General features: G+C 42.0%; 1 protein-coding gene across 3 annotated transcripts; it reads right to left on the reverse strand.

The window, feature by feature from the left end:
• Nucleotides 1-1,590: 1,590 nt before the first annotated feature.
• Nucleotides 1,591-16,166, reverse strand: prkcg (protein kinase C, gamma). 3 transcript variants are annotated; one of them, XM_041044209.1, is made up of 16 exons: nt 15,913-16,166; nt 12,979-13,010; nt 12,781-12,863; nt 11,736-11,847; nt 10,779-10,907; nt 10,519-10,675; nt 9,926-10,127; nt 9,206-9,403; nt 6,587-6,760; nt 6,203-6,294; nt 5,647-5,709; nt 5,334-5,472; nt 3,532-3,612; nt 3,236-3,343; nt 2,644-2,784; nt 1,591-1,752 (listed from the first exon to the last, which is right to left on the reverse strand). In XM_041044209.1, the coding sequence occupies exons 1-16, from the start codon at nt 16,152-16,154 to the stop codon at nt 1,591-1,593; spliced, it is 2,115 nt and encodes a 704-aa protein (XP_040900143.1). In that variant the 5' UTR covers nt 16,155-16,166. The 3 variants fall into 3 exon arrangements, with proteins under 3 accessions (XP_040900143.1, XP_040900142.1, XP_040900141.1); XM_041044208.1 differs by having other exon boundaries at nt 9,206-9,394; nt 15,913-16,154; XM_041044207.1 differs by having other exon boundaries at nt 9,206-9,400; nt 15,913-16,154.
• Between the last annotated feature and the right edge of the window lie 1,244 nt (nt 16,167-17,410).

Consider the following 17,410-nt stretch of genomic DNA (forward strand, 5'->3'; position numbering starts at 1 on the left):
ATTTGACCTCAAATCAAACTGAGCTGAGGCAAAGAGATCGGCTGCTCTGACCTTTTACAGTTGGCCACAATTACAGGGGCACAGACATCTGCACTTAAAACAAAACTGTATGATTTTGCTTCTCCAGATGAGAAATGATTATAGTTATCATTATGCTTACATAGAATGTAGCCCAAAAAAATGATAAAGATGCATTAAGGGAAATCAGACTTCTGTGTGAAATGACCAGCTGGTTTGTGAGATAAGAGCTCTGAAATGGGATTATTAAACTGTATGTTAGCAGCCACCTGCCCTGCTCAGATAGTGCTTAATGACAGTGCTGCTATTATTTTTCCATGTATTGAACAGTCCCAGTGAGCCTCACTTTTAATTACACTGTAATCAATGCTGTGCATCATTACACAACAAAAAGCTTTATGGTATACATCACTAAAATTATTAAGTATCTGTACCTGTACAAACTAACAAGCCTCTTGTTTTAGCTGCAGAAAACGTTCCTAAAAGGTATATTTTCTAAAACTGCAAATAAATATTTCAGTGCAACTGTAGGATGTTAAAAGGGCTGCATATACTATAATTTGCAAGACCCAATTCCACAGTTTACACAAGAGTAATAGAAAAAAAAAAAACACGAGCTAAAACCAATTTGTGAATATAATATGATGCAATTCAGACTGTAGCATTTATGTGAGGACTTTCTCCTGGTGTTAATAGAGTCAGACAAAGTGGGCCTGAGCTGGGGGCAGCTCTGTAGCCTTCATTAACTGTCACACTGTGCCCGCAGTGTTGTTTCAGCGTCTCAGTTGGTCATCTGAGGTCACCGGTGTGACGTTAAACCGAGAGATCAAGCCAGGCCAGAGGAACCTGACTGAGCGCTTTCACAGGATGCCAGTCTAATAAAAAATTTTTTAAATGGCTACCCGCTCAGTTTGTATCATAGTCAAATTGTCAGCAGTCACAAGGATATAGAATGAGATAGATATTTAGAATTATAGTGCTTCTGATGCTGAGTTACTGTACTGTGCTTAAACACAACATTCAAAAGGAATACCCTGTTAGGAAACAGCCTACTACCTGGATATGTATACCACAGCTGCAAGAGAAAAGACCTGACTGGAAAAATGTAATTGTTTGGTTTCTCACAACACAAGATAATTCTAATCAAAGCACTGGAAAATGTTTTAAATAAACAGGCTGTAAAGTTATATATCTTTCTTGGATAATCTATGCTATAGAAAACTATTGAGTGAAAGCAATTCATTCTAAAAACACTGCATGCATACAGATGAAGTATGTAATCATACTACAATCATACTACAGTACTCTTATAACAAGTTAAGGGATGTCTTTCAAATCTATTACACTGGCATTGTTTGCAATGTTGCAACATATTCTGTGACTATCAAGATGTGAAATATCAAAGAGAGTGCATGGATATAAAGGTGTCTTGGCATTTTCATGTAAACGTTAGAATTTGGTTATGAGAGGTGTTAGATGTTCAAACTTTCTGTTATAAAACTACTATCAAGGGGATACTAGGGGAGTTTGGGTGCACTTAGAGGGGCCGTGGGGCAGGTGCGGGAGCTATTTTCAAACAGCAGTGAGAGGCGAGGGCGCAAAGTCTGGGTTGAGGAAGGAGAAGCCCTGGAAGTCTTCCTGATTCATGGCAGCTAGTATTTCCGGGTCGGAGGGAGTGAGTGCTGACGGAGCGGCTGTGAAGAACTTGTCAAAGTTTTCACCTTTTCTTCCACCCTAATGAAGAAGAAGAAGAAGAAGAAGAAGAAGGAATGTACACACAAGATTAGTATGAGAATGCATACAAACATGCATGATTAATACCGATTGTATCTACATTAAACTTTTCCTTCTGAAAGAAGACACTAAATAACAAAAGTTAAAATATAATAGGAATCCACCTCCGTATCTTCGTATTTCTCTCCCACATCCTCTTTTTCTCTCTAAGGATCTTTCTATCACACCTGCTGTAGGAAGAAAGCTGCTCAGGTCTCTTTTTCTGCTCCTTAACAGCGTATGACAGCCATTCTGCTGGATCATTTGAATCTCATTTAGCTAATGGGCCTGGCCTCTAACCCCGGAGCATACTCAGCTCACTCAAGGCACACCTCACCATTGGCCAGCGGGGCCACAAAATGGTGTGTGGCAGGCTAATGATGACACACATTTGCATATGGGAGGAGAACGAAGGACCCCAAGGTCAGAGGGCCCTGTCTGTTTTGACTGGACTGTCTGTTCCCAAGCACTCAAAGCCCCAATCTCTAGAAACCAGCAGAGGTGATGAAAGAGAGAAAAGAGAAGGGAAAGGGGGCGAGGCAGGGAGGGACAGGACTGTTAAAATGGAGAGGAGAAGAGGGGATGAAATGGGCAGCACCAAGTGGCTGGCAGGGAAAAGAAACACGCAGGGAAATGAGGGATAGCGTGGGAGTCACAGAGAGACAGAGAGAGAGAGAGAGAGAGAGGAGACAGATGGAAGAAAGTGACAGCTTCAGTTCCCCAAACGTGTCCTCGGAGAGACAGGGACAGAGAGAAAGAAAGAGAGGAGAGTGACAAGACAGAAGAAAAGAGAAAGAAAAAAAAGAGAAAAAGAAAGAAAGACAGGCTCTGAAGTCCATCTGTTCAACTGACAGTTCTGGGTTTGAAAGGCGGCTGGATCTCCAGTCTCTCCAGACGGTCCCAGTCAATCCAGCGGAAGAAGGGGTGCTCCCTGATCTCTCTCTCTGAGTCCTCTCCCCCACCCAGACGCTTGGCCGGGTGCTTTGTCAGGAGCTGGACAAGAGTAAAGAAAAGGAAGAAAAATGGGAAAGAAAAAAGAATAATATGACTGTGATCAGGGGATGTGGCTTTTATTTCTATGAATCAAATGTGTTTTAAATGTAATACATGTAATTTCCTTTTTTCCTTATTCAGATGTTTATTTATCTTGACTGTGTGTGCAACTCTAAAGGAACAGAGGCACAGTTAATGTTAAGTTAATGGCTGCTGGATATAGCATCATATTCACAGACAGTTATAAGAGGGATATCAGTCTTCTCTCTCGACAAGAAAGCAAATAAGCATATTTCCTAAAATATTGTACTGAAGTTTTCCTCCACTTTTAAATGTATTTTAGAAATGGTGTCATTTCATTTCATTTTTTACTGATTTGCATATGCATCATATCTTAATTGACCGTGTGCTAAAACATGTATGAGTAAGGAGAAAATAAAAAGTGACTCACTCCCTTGCAGATAGCGACAGCTTCACGAGAGAGACTTTTTGGGTATGTGACGCTCTGCTCCATGATGGACTGAAACAGCTCCTCCTCATCAATACCATCAAATGGTGGCTAGAAGGAAAAGACAGAGAGAGAAGTTAAAAAGGGAGCAGCCTTAAGGATCTGTAGGCAAACTGAAAGCAAATATACTGAAATTAAAGTTCTTTTAAATGTCTTTTGAAGTGATTACAAAGGAGAAGTACTGGAGGCTTAAGTATCTGCGCAAATGGGTCTATTGTTAGGATTAAGCTGAGTGTTACCTGTCCCGCCAGCATTTCATACAGCAGAACTCCATAAGACCACCAGTCCACTGCTTTATTATAGGGCTGATATGCCACAATCTGAAAGGGATGGAGAGAAAAGGAGAGGAGATAAAGGAGAAGAATGGCAGCGCAGAGATAATGAAGTAAAAAGAAGACAGAGAGGGTGAGAGAGAGCGGAGCTGTAGCAGTCCGCTGCTCGGAGGATATACAGCCGGAGTGAAAAGCAGAGAGAGAGGAGAAGAGAAAGTACGGCGTCAGGGAGGGTAAATGTTTGAATGAGCTTAGAAATGATCATCACATGACTCTGGATATGAGTGTTTGTGTTTACCTGCTTGTGTGTGTGTGTGTAAATGCATGTGTTCATTTTATGTGTTTGTTTGTTTCCCTGGTGTGTGTGTGTGTGTGTGTGTAAGCACAAGGGAACAATCCTCAGCCCCTAGGGAAATATATTGTATCTATTCCAAAATGGCAGATGCAGGAGAATCAATGGGTGTTTACATAAGAGAGTCAATACCCAGGGGTTCCATAGCAAGGTTTACAATATCAAAGACGTGCACAACAGTCACATCCTCTCTTTCTCTCTCTGCTTTATCTGTCTACTACAAGTCCACAAACCAAACAAGCGGGATATCTCCTTCACACTTTCTCTGAATTAATTTGTGTGTGATCACTTCACACAGAAGCCTGCACACACATATTACAGACAACTTGTAAGGTAAACATTATACAGCATACGGATATTTTACACATCAAAAGGGTGTCAAGCGAAACCACCTCCACTGTTTTTAGAATTTCAGAACAGCTGATATTTGCACATCGACTGCACATTACATCCCTTTGAGACACTTAGGTTATTTTTCAGTGGTTCTTCTCAAGCACAGAGGAGAATATAAACATTAAAGGGTAGATTCATGTTTTCAAGTCTGTCTTAAAACAACAGTTTGGTGTCCATATGAACACCAAAACAGGTTTTGATTGCTACAATACTGGCCATATTTTCCTAACATGCTTCCAGTGTAAGCGATCAGCAACAAAATCCACAGTCCTCTTTGTGTGTAAAATACACTGCAAACTCTGCCAAAGTTCAAGTGGGTATCATCCAAGGTCACACTTTTTCATACAAAATTCCCTCTTCTTCTTACAGTCCCTCCTCTGCAGCTCAGCACAGACACGATACCATGGGGGAAAACAAAAAGGAAAGGGCTGAAAGGGCTCTAACTTTGACTGATACCCATTTGATCTGACAAACTGAGACTGTTGAATCCTCATCTCAGCATCAAATAAATTTTGTGTTTTTACAGGGAACAAGGACTGTGGATTTTGTCCGCTATCATGTTCCCCGTACACTGGAAGTATTTAATAAATGTAATAAAAGGATGGTCTGTATGAACAAAAATGTTCAGTGTACACAAGGGCACCTGTAAGGGAGCACTGTTTTAGTACAGACTTGAAAAAAACAATGTAAGTTATGTGAGCTGCAGTAAGAGAAAGGTACTACTGGCAATACAAGGTCTCTGAAGGACAATCGCAGTTTCTGTGCAATGTTCTCACAGAGCAAGCACACACCACTGCTAATTGAATCACGTGAAGTTAATTATTCAAAAATGCTGACAAGGTCAGAGAGGACAGAGGAGATGAGAGGGGCTGCAGCGAAGCAACTTGCCATCTCACAGCTCTGCAAAAACAGGTCAAGCAAACAAAGAGTGGTGACACAAGAGGAAATGAGGGGTCTAAGGAGCAAATGTGGGAAGTTTCAGGAATGATTGTGGACCCTGGACTGAGGGTAGGGGTCAGTGTACCTCAGGGGCGATGTAGTCAGGGGTGCCGCAGAAGGTGCGAGTGGTGTCGCCCTCGAACATGCCCTCCCTGCACATCCCAAAGTCAGCTATCTTTATGTGGCCCTCACTGTCAAGCAGCACATTATCCAGCTTCAGATCCCTGAGAAAGAAATAGATAGATCACACAGGTATGAATCATTTTGATAGATAACATCTTTATAACAGTCATTAGCTACAAAAGACATGATAAATCTGTGTCAGGTCCGTGTGCTGCACCGCAGAGCAGTGACAGCACCAAACCAGGCCATGTTAGATTAGCAGCCCACTTCTTTACCTGTAGATGATGCCTTTGCTGTGGAGGAAGAAAAGGCCGACCGCTATCTCTGCTGCATAAAACCTGGGGGGAGAGGAGAGGGTGGTGGGGGGGGGGGGGGGGGTTTAGGTTTTCAGCTAATTCAAAAGGCAATGATGACAAGAGAAGAGGGGAGAGGGAATGGAGCTCGAGAGGGTGATGAAAGGGAGAGTAACCAAAGAGATGAAAGGCAGAAAGATAAAGAAACAGATCTGGAAATGAGCAACAGGGTAAGAATAAGTTTTAGATGATTGATCAAAGATTATTGATTAGATGAACAGCCAGGGGGAGGGAAAATGTAGATGAAAAGATAAGATTAGTGGGAGGAGAACGTCGGGTGGGGGAAGAGAAGAAGGCTGGTACTTGAGTTGATGACTTTTTATGAGTCACAAGATATAATGAACAAAGCTGTGATGATGTGATGAGTGTGATGAATGTGTATGTATAAGAACAGGGAATAAAAAAAAGGCAGGAAATGAGACGCTGTAGATGAGAACTGTGATTAAAGGTAAAAGAAAGGAGCTTTTTAACTACATACGCTGCATGAGGCTCTTTGAACTTGCCAACTATCTGAATGTGAAACATCAGGTCTCCTCCGTTGACGTATTCCATCACATAATACAGACGGTCCTAAAGAAACAACACACACTCATTTACACACTCTCAATACATAATGACCTCCTGTCCAAATTAAAAAGCAATCTGTTAAAACCCTCCCTCCAGGACCAAGGACCTTGTTAAAGAAAGCAAGCTAATTATTTCATTTATTAATCGAAATTCTCAGCCAACCTGGCCTGAAACAACTCCTGGGAGGACTATGCAGACAAAATGTCAGACAGGTTTATGGACAATTTAATGAAAGTTATGTGGTTCATTTGAGACCAACCCCATATACCTTCTACACACACAGGTATGCACACACCTCAGTCTGGAAGGCACAGTAGAGCGATGTAAGGAAGTAAGGGCGAGAGGAGAGAGCTAGGACCCTCCTCTCCACCAGGGCGCTCTCTGTGTCTTCATCCTGGAAGAGAACGTCTTTCTTCAACACTTTCACTGCAAACAGACGCTCACTGCCTCGCTCCTCTGCCAGCAGCACCTGAGCAGGAGCAGAGAGGAGGGAGAAAAGTTACTGTAACAACAAAGAATTATAAGAATTTTAATGGAGCTACTGTATGTCTTCAGACTGCTGCCATCCATAAATAAACAAAATGTTTATTTACAGATACTGTACCAACTGTCTGGCATGAAGAAAAGAAGAAAATTACAAATGCACTTGCTAACAAGCAAATTTCCCATTTTCAAAGTTCCTCACACACTTAACACAGCAGCAGTCTGCATCAAACCAGGGCTAGTGTTTTTTTTTTTTTTTTTTGCTTTGACACAAAATGTATTCAGATCCAACAGTGTTCAAAATTCTTGAATGAATCTCTCATTCATGCTGCATTTCTCACTCTGGATAAAATTATACATGTACTGTTACTGTAATGTTTCCAGTTCTGAGTGTTTTTTAGGTCATTGTGTTATGAGTTACAAGCTGCTCTAGTTGGGAGAAAACTAGTTCTGCTGTTTTAATAAAACAATGTGCTTTTGAGGCACACTTGCAATATTTTGGCTATTTTGTACATGGAATTAAGTGTTTTCTTTAGGACTCAAATTTATGTATTTAAAATGATGTTGTTGGTTGATACTGTGTCCCTGGATTTTGTTCTCATCATTGTCCTGTATTTTGTTTTTTTACGTTATGTGATGAAGTAGACAGTGAAGTTCCTAAGTAACTAAAATAGTGCAAGAGAAAATTTTTTTTTATCATATTATAATTGACTGATGCTGAAGCAAGTTCAGTGCTGTGCACATTTACCCCGACATAGCGAAATAACTGAATGTAATGTTTAATTAAAGTCGCTCTATGCCTGAAGATTGTAAGACATGTTAATGTTCTAAGTGAAAAAGCGAAGCTGCTCTCATGTTTTTATCAGACATTAAAAACACATTGAGTGGCTATTTTCATACTGTGAAATTGGCTGCTAGCGGGTTGCTCTGACAGCTAATGATGCTATCATTTTCTACAATGAGAGCCACGTGACCCATGTTTTAGTGGAAATAGCATGGTCAAGAGCACTGGAAAGTGCTGACAACAATGTTGTTTAAAAATTGTCTGACCAATCTGCCGTTCTGTGCCGTAATGGTCACTGGCTGCTGGGAATAAAGGATCTCATTTTACTTTCAAATAGTGGTGAATAGTACAGAAAATTACACAGTTACATTTTTCAGAAATCAATGTGACTACATAAAGGTGCTGATGAAGACGGCTGTGTGTGCATACCCTCTGTGTGTGTGTGTGTGTGTAGGACTATTGATGAACTGCCAGTAACTGAGAGAAATCCTGCCATCCTCTGTGATCATGTCTGCTCTGCTCTTCCCTGTGGTTTCAAACTAACGCACACAAAAAAATCCTAAAGATTATCACAGCTCTTACTAATACAGTCACATTTACACGAGCAGTCAAAGGTTTTATCTCCATTTTTTCAGGTGTTACTGAAATTTGCATAGTGTAATGTTTCAGTGTACTCTGAAATGAAAGCATAGAACAAATAAATAATACATTTAATCTTACATCCTAAAGTTAATCTACATTTTTTGACACATTCAGCAGCCGAACACACCTGTGATGTCTTTCTAGAATGGAAATGAAACATTGTCTGGAAAGTTTGTCCAAACACTGTTAAAGAAGTTCCCACAAATGTGTTGCCCTTGTAGTTTGCTTTGCTTTCACCTTCTGTCTAGTTCATCCCAAACTAGCTCCATGGGGTTTAAGTCTGGAGACTGTGCTGGTCTACTTTTCCCCTCTTGATTTTTTTATTTATTTATTTTGGTCATTTTGTCACTTTCTGCAGCACAGTAATGTTTCTCTCTGTCTCTCTCTCACTTTTCCTCACTCAGCAGCCCCGAGGTCTGTCTCTCCTTTCTTGGGTCGCTTTTTTCTCACATCTTACGTAAGTCGAGTCTATTTCTCCTGTCCTCTGTAGACTCTCCTCTGACAGTTATGAAACAGCACAGGGGGATTTCAGAGGAGGAAGAAGGACTCAAAACTCCACTCTCTTCATTATGGCTCATCTACTGGGGAATTAAAGAGAAAATGGAGAGCAGAGGCTCCCTTGAAATGAACACCTCCAGGAGCACTGTCTGCCTGTGTGGCATGTAGGAAGGCAGCCAGCCTGAGTTCACGACTGTTGACAGCACAAAAGAAGCTAAGGGTTAAATGAATCATCTGGCAGTAGAGACAGAGAAGGAAAGACAATGAGGATGTTTGTAAGAGAGGAGATTTTTTTTTCAAAGAAATTCTGCTTTGCTGTGCCCAGGAGATGCCGTTTGAAATGCCACTTGAAGGTCAAGTCCATCGATAGATGAAATTATTTAAAGCCAGGAATAATCTTGCTTTTATCATGAATGGCCTTTTTGATATCACTTACAGCTGTTGGATCGGAGGTGCTGATTGTATGTAGAAAAGATGACATTTCGTCTCTGTGGCTGCGGCATTTACCTTGCCAAAGCTGCCTTTGCCAAGCACCATGAGGAAGTTGAAGTCGTGGATTCCCATTTTGACTTTGCCAGGGCCCGGGGTGTGGACAGGTGGACAGGGCATGACAGGGGTTGGGGACAGGGCCACAGGGAGCGGTTCAGAGAGTGGGGCAGGTACCGCTTGAGCCAGAGGGGGTGTTGTAGCGTCTGGCTGAGGCTCCTAGAGGATCACAGCAGAAGGTTTGAGAAATGAATGCTTGGATGCCGTCCAACATGTACACACACACACACACGGACGCACCAGGGTACATGCACACACACATAAACCATGAACACCTGACAAACCGAACCCCTTCCTACCCCTTGCTTTGTATTACAGTAAGGCAGAACAATCCTGCACCCTGGTGGAGACATAGAGTAACAGAGAGAGATGGGAACTCATTATAATTTATTATCTAATTATTTAACTAGGCATAAATCTTCCATGTTTTTTTCTCAGGGAGGGACAGTTCAAGATCCTGACCCAGTGCGAGCAGTGGCAGCTGCTGTTTATTAGATGTAGGTAATTATAACCCGATAAAGGCAATGTCAAGGCCTTCGGATAAATGGTCATTAGCACAGTCAAAAAAAGGCTGCTCTACTCTAGGGAATATAGGTATAAATATCTCCATTGTTGTTCTTTGTTCACCTGGAGGATCAACTGATGGCTTTATTGTGGAAACTGGAGCATATTTTTTTGTACCTGCAGGTCTGGGTCTGGCACAGGGATGTTGTAGTACTCTCCCTCATCCTGGGCCAGCAGTTTGAACCAGCCGCTGATGGGACGCCTGAAGATCTCACTCACTCCAAAGGACAGCGCTCCCATGAAATCATTCCTAGACGTCCGGTCCCAGTCCCATACCTCCACAGACAGACGTCTGTCCCACTGGTGACCGCGAACTGAGCTAAAGAGACAAACACATAAACTAAAAATCACTAGGGAAGGTTTGCTCGGAATGGTGGCAACATAACAATTCACAAAGACACAGCAGGAAATTATTGTTTGTCTTACATGCTCACTTTTATGACATTTTCCAGATTTCTTTTTTTTTTTTCAAATATCTTGATTTTACTGAATATTATAAAAATGTAAAAATGATGTTCTATTAACTGTATAAATTCTGGGGCCACTAGCCTTATAATCTGTACTCTTATGTTCCATCTTCTGTTCTTCACCTTTCGAGGCCAGTTTAGACCCAGCAATTTGTTTCTGGGACATTTCTTTCTACTTAAAGCACATTTAGTCCCAGACTCTTGTAACTTTTCCACCTTAGATCAAAGTTCACAATGACTCACAAGGTGAAACTCTCATTCCAGACAGGATTTAGTGTGGAGCGGATGGTCTTGGTCTTCTGTTTGCTGTGGCTCTTTGGGTCTGGAATCAGTTTCAGTTTAACATATGGGTCTGACAGGCCGTTAGGATCCATAGGCATCAAGTTACGAGCCTCCCGCACTGGAGAGAAAGTAGAGTCATGGGAAGTACAGACAGTGAAATCCTTCATTATAAGTGTAATCCTGCTTTTTAAAACTTCCTATGATCCAGCAGGTGCTCCCACCTGTGACAAAGATGTCCTCCTTCTCCCCTCTGACCGTCAGGTGGATTCTTCCTCTCTTCTCTGTATGGTCCTGGCCACAGAGACTGGGAACACTGGTCTCACACCGTCGATGGACGTTCATGTCACAACCTCACCACACGAAGATACACAAAACACAAGCACCAACAAATACATGCGTATATGCCAGAAACAGAAATTAGAACACAAACTATAAATGTACATAAAAAAAAACAGCAAGTTCAAAATTTTTTAAATTTAAAAATTAAATTCAAAACTTTATGGAAAGAAATGCATACACAAACAAAGCTTGTTTTTGTAACATAAAAAGACACTGCACTAACTCCCAGGACACTTACCTTAAACTTAACCATACCTACTGCATGTCTAACCCCAACCCTGGTCCTAATCTTAAAGGAAATAGGTTTATTCACCTTATTTTCCAGAGCTGGATAAGGAGATTGATACTGTTGTCATGTCTCTTCAGTAATTAGTCTACAACCAGCAGCCAGTTAGCTTTGCTTAGCATAAAGACCGGGAAAGAAGGGGGAACAATTGGCTTAACTCTGTTCAATGGTAACAACCTTTGTTGCCTACCAGCAACTCCAAAGCACACAAATTAACACATAACACCTTGTTTGTTTAATCTGTACAAAAATGTAAGTGTAAAAATAAGAAGTTGTGGTTTTATCTACACCTCATCTGACCCCAAGTAAAGTGAAAAAGAATCTCCCAAAATGCCAAAAACTAATCCTTTAACCTAACGTTAAATATAAACACAACAGCATCAACTATAAATTTTGCAGAGTGATTTTCTCAGGGTACAAGCTTTGTTCCCCCCTAGATGGGAGGTGAATTTCCAATATTGTGCCTGTTTGAACTGATTTTTATCCCCATTATATGATTAATGTAAGTACACAGACACAGATGTATTACACTTGTATACATGGTGAAACTCACAGGCACATTTCATGCCCTGGTGTATGAGGCCATACAGCAGTGAGCCACAGTGGTCGCAGAAGGTCGGACTGGAGTAGGTATGGACCTTGAATGTGTGTCGGCTCTTCAGGTCCTGAAATACAACAGAAAGAATCTGTGCTGAGAAAGCACACAGCACACAGACCATGGAAGGGACCATGAACACACACACACACACACACACAGATATTTACACACATACAGGCAGAGTATGATTAGTGGAGAGATGTTGAGTGGGGTATTCATGGACAAGCCAATTAGATATCTCCACTGGGAGAGGACATATAAATGAGAGTGCATCTAGGCAGTGTGCGTGTGTGTATATGCTGTGCTGTGCAGAGAGCGATGAATCATTTTTATCTCTCTTCAACTCGTCAGACCCACCACCCCCCACCCCCTCCACGCACCATCCTCTCCCAAACTGTTTTCCCTCCCTTGTCGCTCTGAGGCGCTATTTAAAAACACCGTCACCCTGTTTCTCTTCTTTCCCTGTGTGTGTGCTCCTTTCACTCTCGCATCCTTTTTCACTGAAACACACACAAAGACACACACACACATACACAGAACCACACACACGCACACAGACACACACATGTTCCCCTTGACCCCATTTCTGAGGCAGTTTATTTGGCTGGCAGAAAAAAATGTGAAGAAAAGACAAATCTCCCTGAAATCCTCAAAATGCCACACAGAAGAAGACTGAGCAGTCTGCTGCTTTCTCCCCCCTTTAATTCTCCTTCTTATCAGTCCCTCCCACCCTCCACCTGTATCTCCCCCACTCTCTATCTCCAACTCCCTGTATCTCTGAGGCCTTGTAGGATGACATGACATGAGTACAGACGTCACAGATGGGACAAGGCGGTGTGATGCGAAGGATGTATGGTTTGACAGATGAGTCATGCACATGTGTTACTGGCAGCAAGCGGATGGCTAAATATGATGATGGCTGGGTAACTCTTGACTAAAATGGAAAATAAGACAGTAAAAGTGAAAGCGCCGTGATGGATACACTGATAAATCTGCTCACATCTGGTCTGGGGGCCGTCACAGAGCCAGGACAAGTGAAGGTCACAAACTCATGACATCTTTTGTGGACCACGAAACTGCAAACTAAAAAAGAACACAAAGAAAAATATGCTCAAAAATTTATCTGCTGCACTGAAAAAAATGATCTGAGAAGATTAAACACTGCAAAAAAAGACAATAAGACCAGGTTTATCTCTACCTTGACATTGGAATCCCTGTTTGCCGATGCCCCTGTGTGAGAAAGGCACATGTATTAAGATACAAAAACAAATCTTCAGTACTCCAATTTAAGGTGAAGTATTTTGCTTCTGGGACTGTTTCTCAGCCAGGAGAGTACAGATAATGCTGCCAAGACAGAGATAGCGCTGCTGTATTATTCCATGCTGTATTAAAACCAACAGACACGCAGGTACAAGTTGGGAACACACTCTGTCTCATCAAAACAAAAACCCTAGCTGTGGTAGAGACTACCAACTTGATAAGCAAAGTTATTATGGGTGAACTTTGAGTGTCTTTCCTTTCTAAGACTGACTAGGCCAAGTAGAGCAGTGTCAATTATTGTCTCAGACACACACACACACACAAATTCTCCTGTTTCTATAACTGCGGTGTTGGCTAGTTTCCAGTGTCTCCTTAGAGCTTTAATTGAATAATTAAAGCCATTGATTGACTAAAGAGTCCACTCAGCAGCTTGCCTGCTGTGAATCAGGTTTTGATTAGGAGGTTTAGAAAGGCAGATGAACAAGACACTGCCGAGTGCTCTTCCACAATCATACTGGAGAGGCCCAGGGGTTCATAGGAAACTGACCATAATCACTGATCTACAATCAGTTCACCATCTGGCTGAGTAATAATTAAAGACGGGGTTGCCGAGGGTAATCTGATCCTTGATCAGCATTCAACAGAAGTCACTGTCTGCAGCACTGAGTGTATGAGGTCAGTTCTAACTTTTGACCAGCAGAGAGCATTAGAGAACCAGGTATGGGTTTGGAGGGAACTGACAGTTTCCTGCTGGAGAGATATCACAGGGGATAACTGCATTTCAAATTTAATGATGCTTTTAAAAATCCCTCCAAAACATGTAATTAAACAAAAAGATGCCTTAAAAAAAATCAGGAAAAAAAATTGTATTATATAATATATATAATTGTATAATATAAACATGCTTTCAAATGAAATAATACGTGTGTGTATGTTAAAAAAAAAAAAAACAGAAGAAAATTGGAACTTGTTTTTGTGACAGGCCTTTTTAACTGAGGACATTTTGACATGTCACAGTAGGAACACCAAAAGCTGTAAATAATACAATGAACGATGGCTGAGTTACTTTTAGCAGCTTCAGTTTCAGGGTCCTGGTATTGTTCATGCTGGCTCCCTGTCACACTGTCATGACTTACTGGACCCTTGAATAGAACTGAGCCATCAATAATGTTATTAGTATCTATTCTTACAGGACATGTCAAAATGTCTGCTGTGAAAAAGGCCTGTCAGATCTGTTCTCAGATCTGTTTGAAATACGTCACTGTAAGGTTTTATTCAGTGATTTTCAGTGCTATAACCAGTGCTTTTCATTAATAAATCTTAAACACAGCAGGTTATTGAGTCCAGCCGCACATAGAATTAAACCATGACACCAGGCAATGCAGTTGTTTTTTTCCTTTTCGAACTATTTCACTCAGCTGATAACTGAAGGAGCCATACAAGGCACAACCCATTATTTTTTAGATTCTGACTTAATAAACAAGATATTTACATTTCCAAATTAGAACAGTCTTTTCATAGTTTTTAATTAATTTACCAGTGCCTGCAGGCGCTTCCACACCCAGGTTGAGAGCTGCTGCTCTGACATCCTGTGTGAAGGAAGAGTTTTCACCCTGAACTAAGTGCTGCAACTGCAGCCAAGATAGCAGCCAGTTGGAGAAATGTCCTGAAAACTACCCAGAGGCTGCTGGCACATGCAACGCCCTGCATCTGACATACACCCCCACCATATGTCCAAACACACACACACACACACACACACACACACACACACACACACACACACACACACACACACACACACACACACACACACACACACACACACACACACACACACACACTTTTTTAAAATAAATATTGATGTGCCTGCATGTCAGATAAGAAGCAAAAAAAATGCATTACTCAAGTACTAGACTTAAGCATAACTTTAAGACACTGGTACCTTACTTTACAACAGTATTGATTGGTTTTGGCAAAGGTTGTTACTGCCTCCTACTATTTTTGGCTTCAGCTTTACGGCACTGCAAACAAGCGCTAACTCTAGCAAGTTTATAAAATAGCTACATGCATTGCATGTTAATGCATTAAAAATCTAATATTGTAAAACAGATCATGAAGTTCAGTTTGCTCCTTGTGTGGAGTACTAGTACTTAGCCTGTGCAAACAGTTCTGTAAAGTATTTTGTTCCTCTGGAGGAGCTTACTAAAGTCTGAGACAATAACCTTGATGAAGTCACCAAGTATCCTGGTTTGCCTTTGAGACTTAAGATTCTTAACAGAAGGTCTGCATTACAAACACTAGATCTGGGGTTTGAAAGAAGTGGCTCTTAAGAGGTCATACTAGAGACTAAAAGTCAGAATATCTCAGCCTTTGTTGCATTGATTTTGAATATTCTTGTTTTAATCTGTCTCTTGTGAATTCCCTAAATTCATGGAGGTGACAAGCTAAATTGGAGCAACGCCCCTTTAAGATCTGAAAAAATCCTCCACCATGGCTGCCTGTGAGTGTGCGTGTTTGCATGTGTTGCAGCTCTGTGTGCAATCATTCATTCTGCAATAACTGTATGTCCTAATTTAATTCTTGCTTGTGTGTGAGCACATAAATTTCCTAAAGTAAATCCTGCATTGTGTGGGCTGCAGTGTGGAGGTGAGGTTATGTGATCAGATCAGGTCAGTGTGGTAGCTACAGAGTGTAGGCTGTTTCTCCAGCAGGCAGCTGGATCTGGTGAAAGAAAGAAAAAAAGTGCAGAGAAAGTCAGAGTGAGATGGAGTAGTGGGATGCCTGAGGAGGCGGCTTATGAACTGCTGGGGTGGGTTCTGTGTAAACGTGCAGCTGTGTGTGCGTGTGTTTGTGTGTGTGTGTGTGTTACCAGATGAAGTCGGTGCAGTGACTGCAGAAGGTGGGCTGTTTGAAGAAGCGGGCCGTGAACTGATGGTCTTTCACCTCGACAATCCTCTTGTGTTTGAGAGCTCCCTTCCTCTGGAACACGGGCACCCTGGGTGGAGGGGAGAGGGGCGAAGGCAAAGGGGAGGCACCGGGGGAGGTTGCTGATGTAGGGGAGGCCAGTGTCAGTGGGGAGAGAGAGGGGGAAGGGGAGACTGGGGTAGACATGATGCCTGGAGGATACAGTAGAAAGAGGAGAGGAGGAAGGGAATAGAGTTGTACGGCAAAAGACCTTGAACATGGGAGGGGGAGGAGGGGAGGAAGCAAGGACACAGAGGAGGAGCAGGGGGTGGAGTGATGGAAAGTGTAATGGGTCATGGTAGAGACAGGAGTTGTATTAATGGCACATGGGATGTAGGGTAGGGAGCAGCGGAGGAGTGACGTGATGGAGAGAAAGATCGAGAAAAGATGAAAGGACCGGAAGTGCAGAAGAAGACGGGGAGAGCAGAGGGGAAGCGACAGGTATGAGAGAAAGAGAAAAGAGGTGTGATGAAGGAGACAGGGAGGTTAATTCACATATAGAGACAAAAATCTCCTAAGAGACTCTGAGACACTAAACGATTAGTGCAACTCACTGTGTGTCCCACATACTGCCTGTCCATTCTACCTACATCTCCCTCTTTCTGTACCCGCTACATCTCCATCTCCCCGACAGCTATGAGTACCCCCCATCTCCACACCCCAGCTCCCCAGCCCCTGGTCATCATATCAACTGGACCTCCTTTTGCCATGTCAACAACAGCCCCACCACCTGCTCCAATATTAGAGCCTGTATCCTCTCTCTGTTTCCTGCCTGCCCTTATTAGCAATCAGTCCCATTTCTGAAGAAAAGTTTGGACCAGAATAATATGCATCCGTCTGTAGGGAATGTGATGTGCTGGAAAAAGTGCAAAACGTCAAATATTAGCCGGAGAGATTGTGGTGCAAGAGTTGCACACTACTAAATGATAAATGAGACACCAACAGAGATTTAATGAATAAATAAATAAGCCCATAGCAAAAACCCATGCCAGAAAAAATGTGATGAAACGATGGTGTCTCAGCAAAGAAGCCGGAGCAAATCAATCAAAAGGGTGAAAGAGAAGAATGGTAAGAAAAATGGCACAGTGCTTAGAAATTAGTAAAATAATGACAAAAAGAAAAATATGTTCCAAAAATGTGAGCAGACATATACAGAAAAGATGGTAAAGACACAATACCTCAATTTGCGGTGATGTTGGAGGAAAGGCTCGACAGAAGGACAGCTTTCTTCTCTTCCTCTCCCCCCTCTCTTCTCTTCGTCTGGCTCACTTCAAAGGGAAGGCTAAGGTGTCACACCTGTAGCTTGTTACTTAAAAAAAAAAAAAAAAAAAAAAAGATAAAGACGGATAGAAGAGAAGAACCCAGAGAAGCAGTGCTGTGGCGAGTGTAGGAGAATCTGTCAA

This window comes from Toxotes jaculatrix, chromosome 8 (genome assembly GCF_017976425.1).
Source record: "Toxotes jaculatrix isolate fToxJac2 chromosome 8, fToxJac2.pri, whole genome shotgun sequence".
NCBI lineage: Eukaryota > Metazoa > Chordata > Actinopteri > Toxotidae > Toxotes > Toxotes jaculatrix.

Bases quoted from the DNA above. Each gene is read 5' to 3' on its own strand.
- prkcg (XM_041044209.1), bottom strand. From the start codon at position 16,154: ATGTCTACCCCAGTCTCCCCTTCCCCCTCTCTCTCCCCACTGACACTG. The intron at 10,128-10,518 runs GTGAGTCATTGT...TTGTCTCTTTAG, and splicing joins TGGAATGAGAGTTTCACCTT to CTCAGTTCGCGGTCACCAGT. The intron at 6,761-9,205 runs GTAAATGCCGCA...GCTCCTGCTCAG, and splicing joins GCAAAGGCAGCTTTGGCAAG to GTGCTGCTGGCAGAGGAGCG.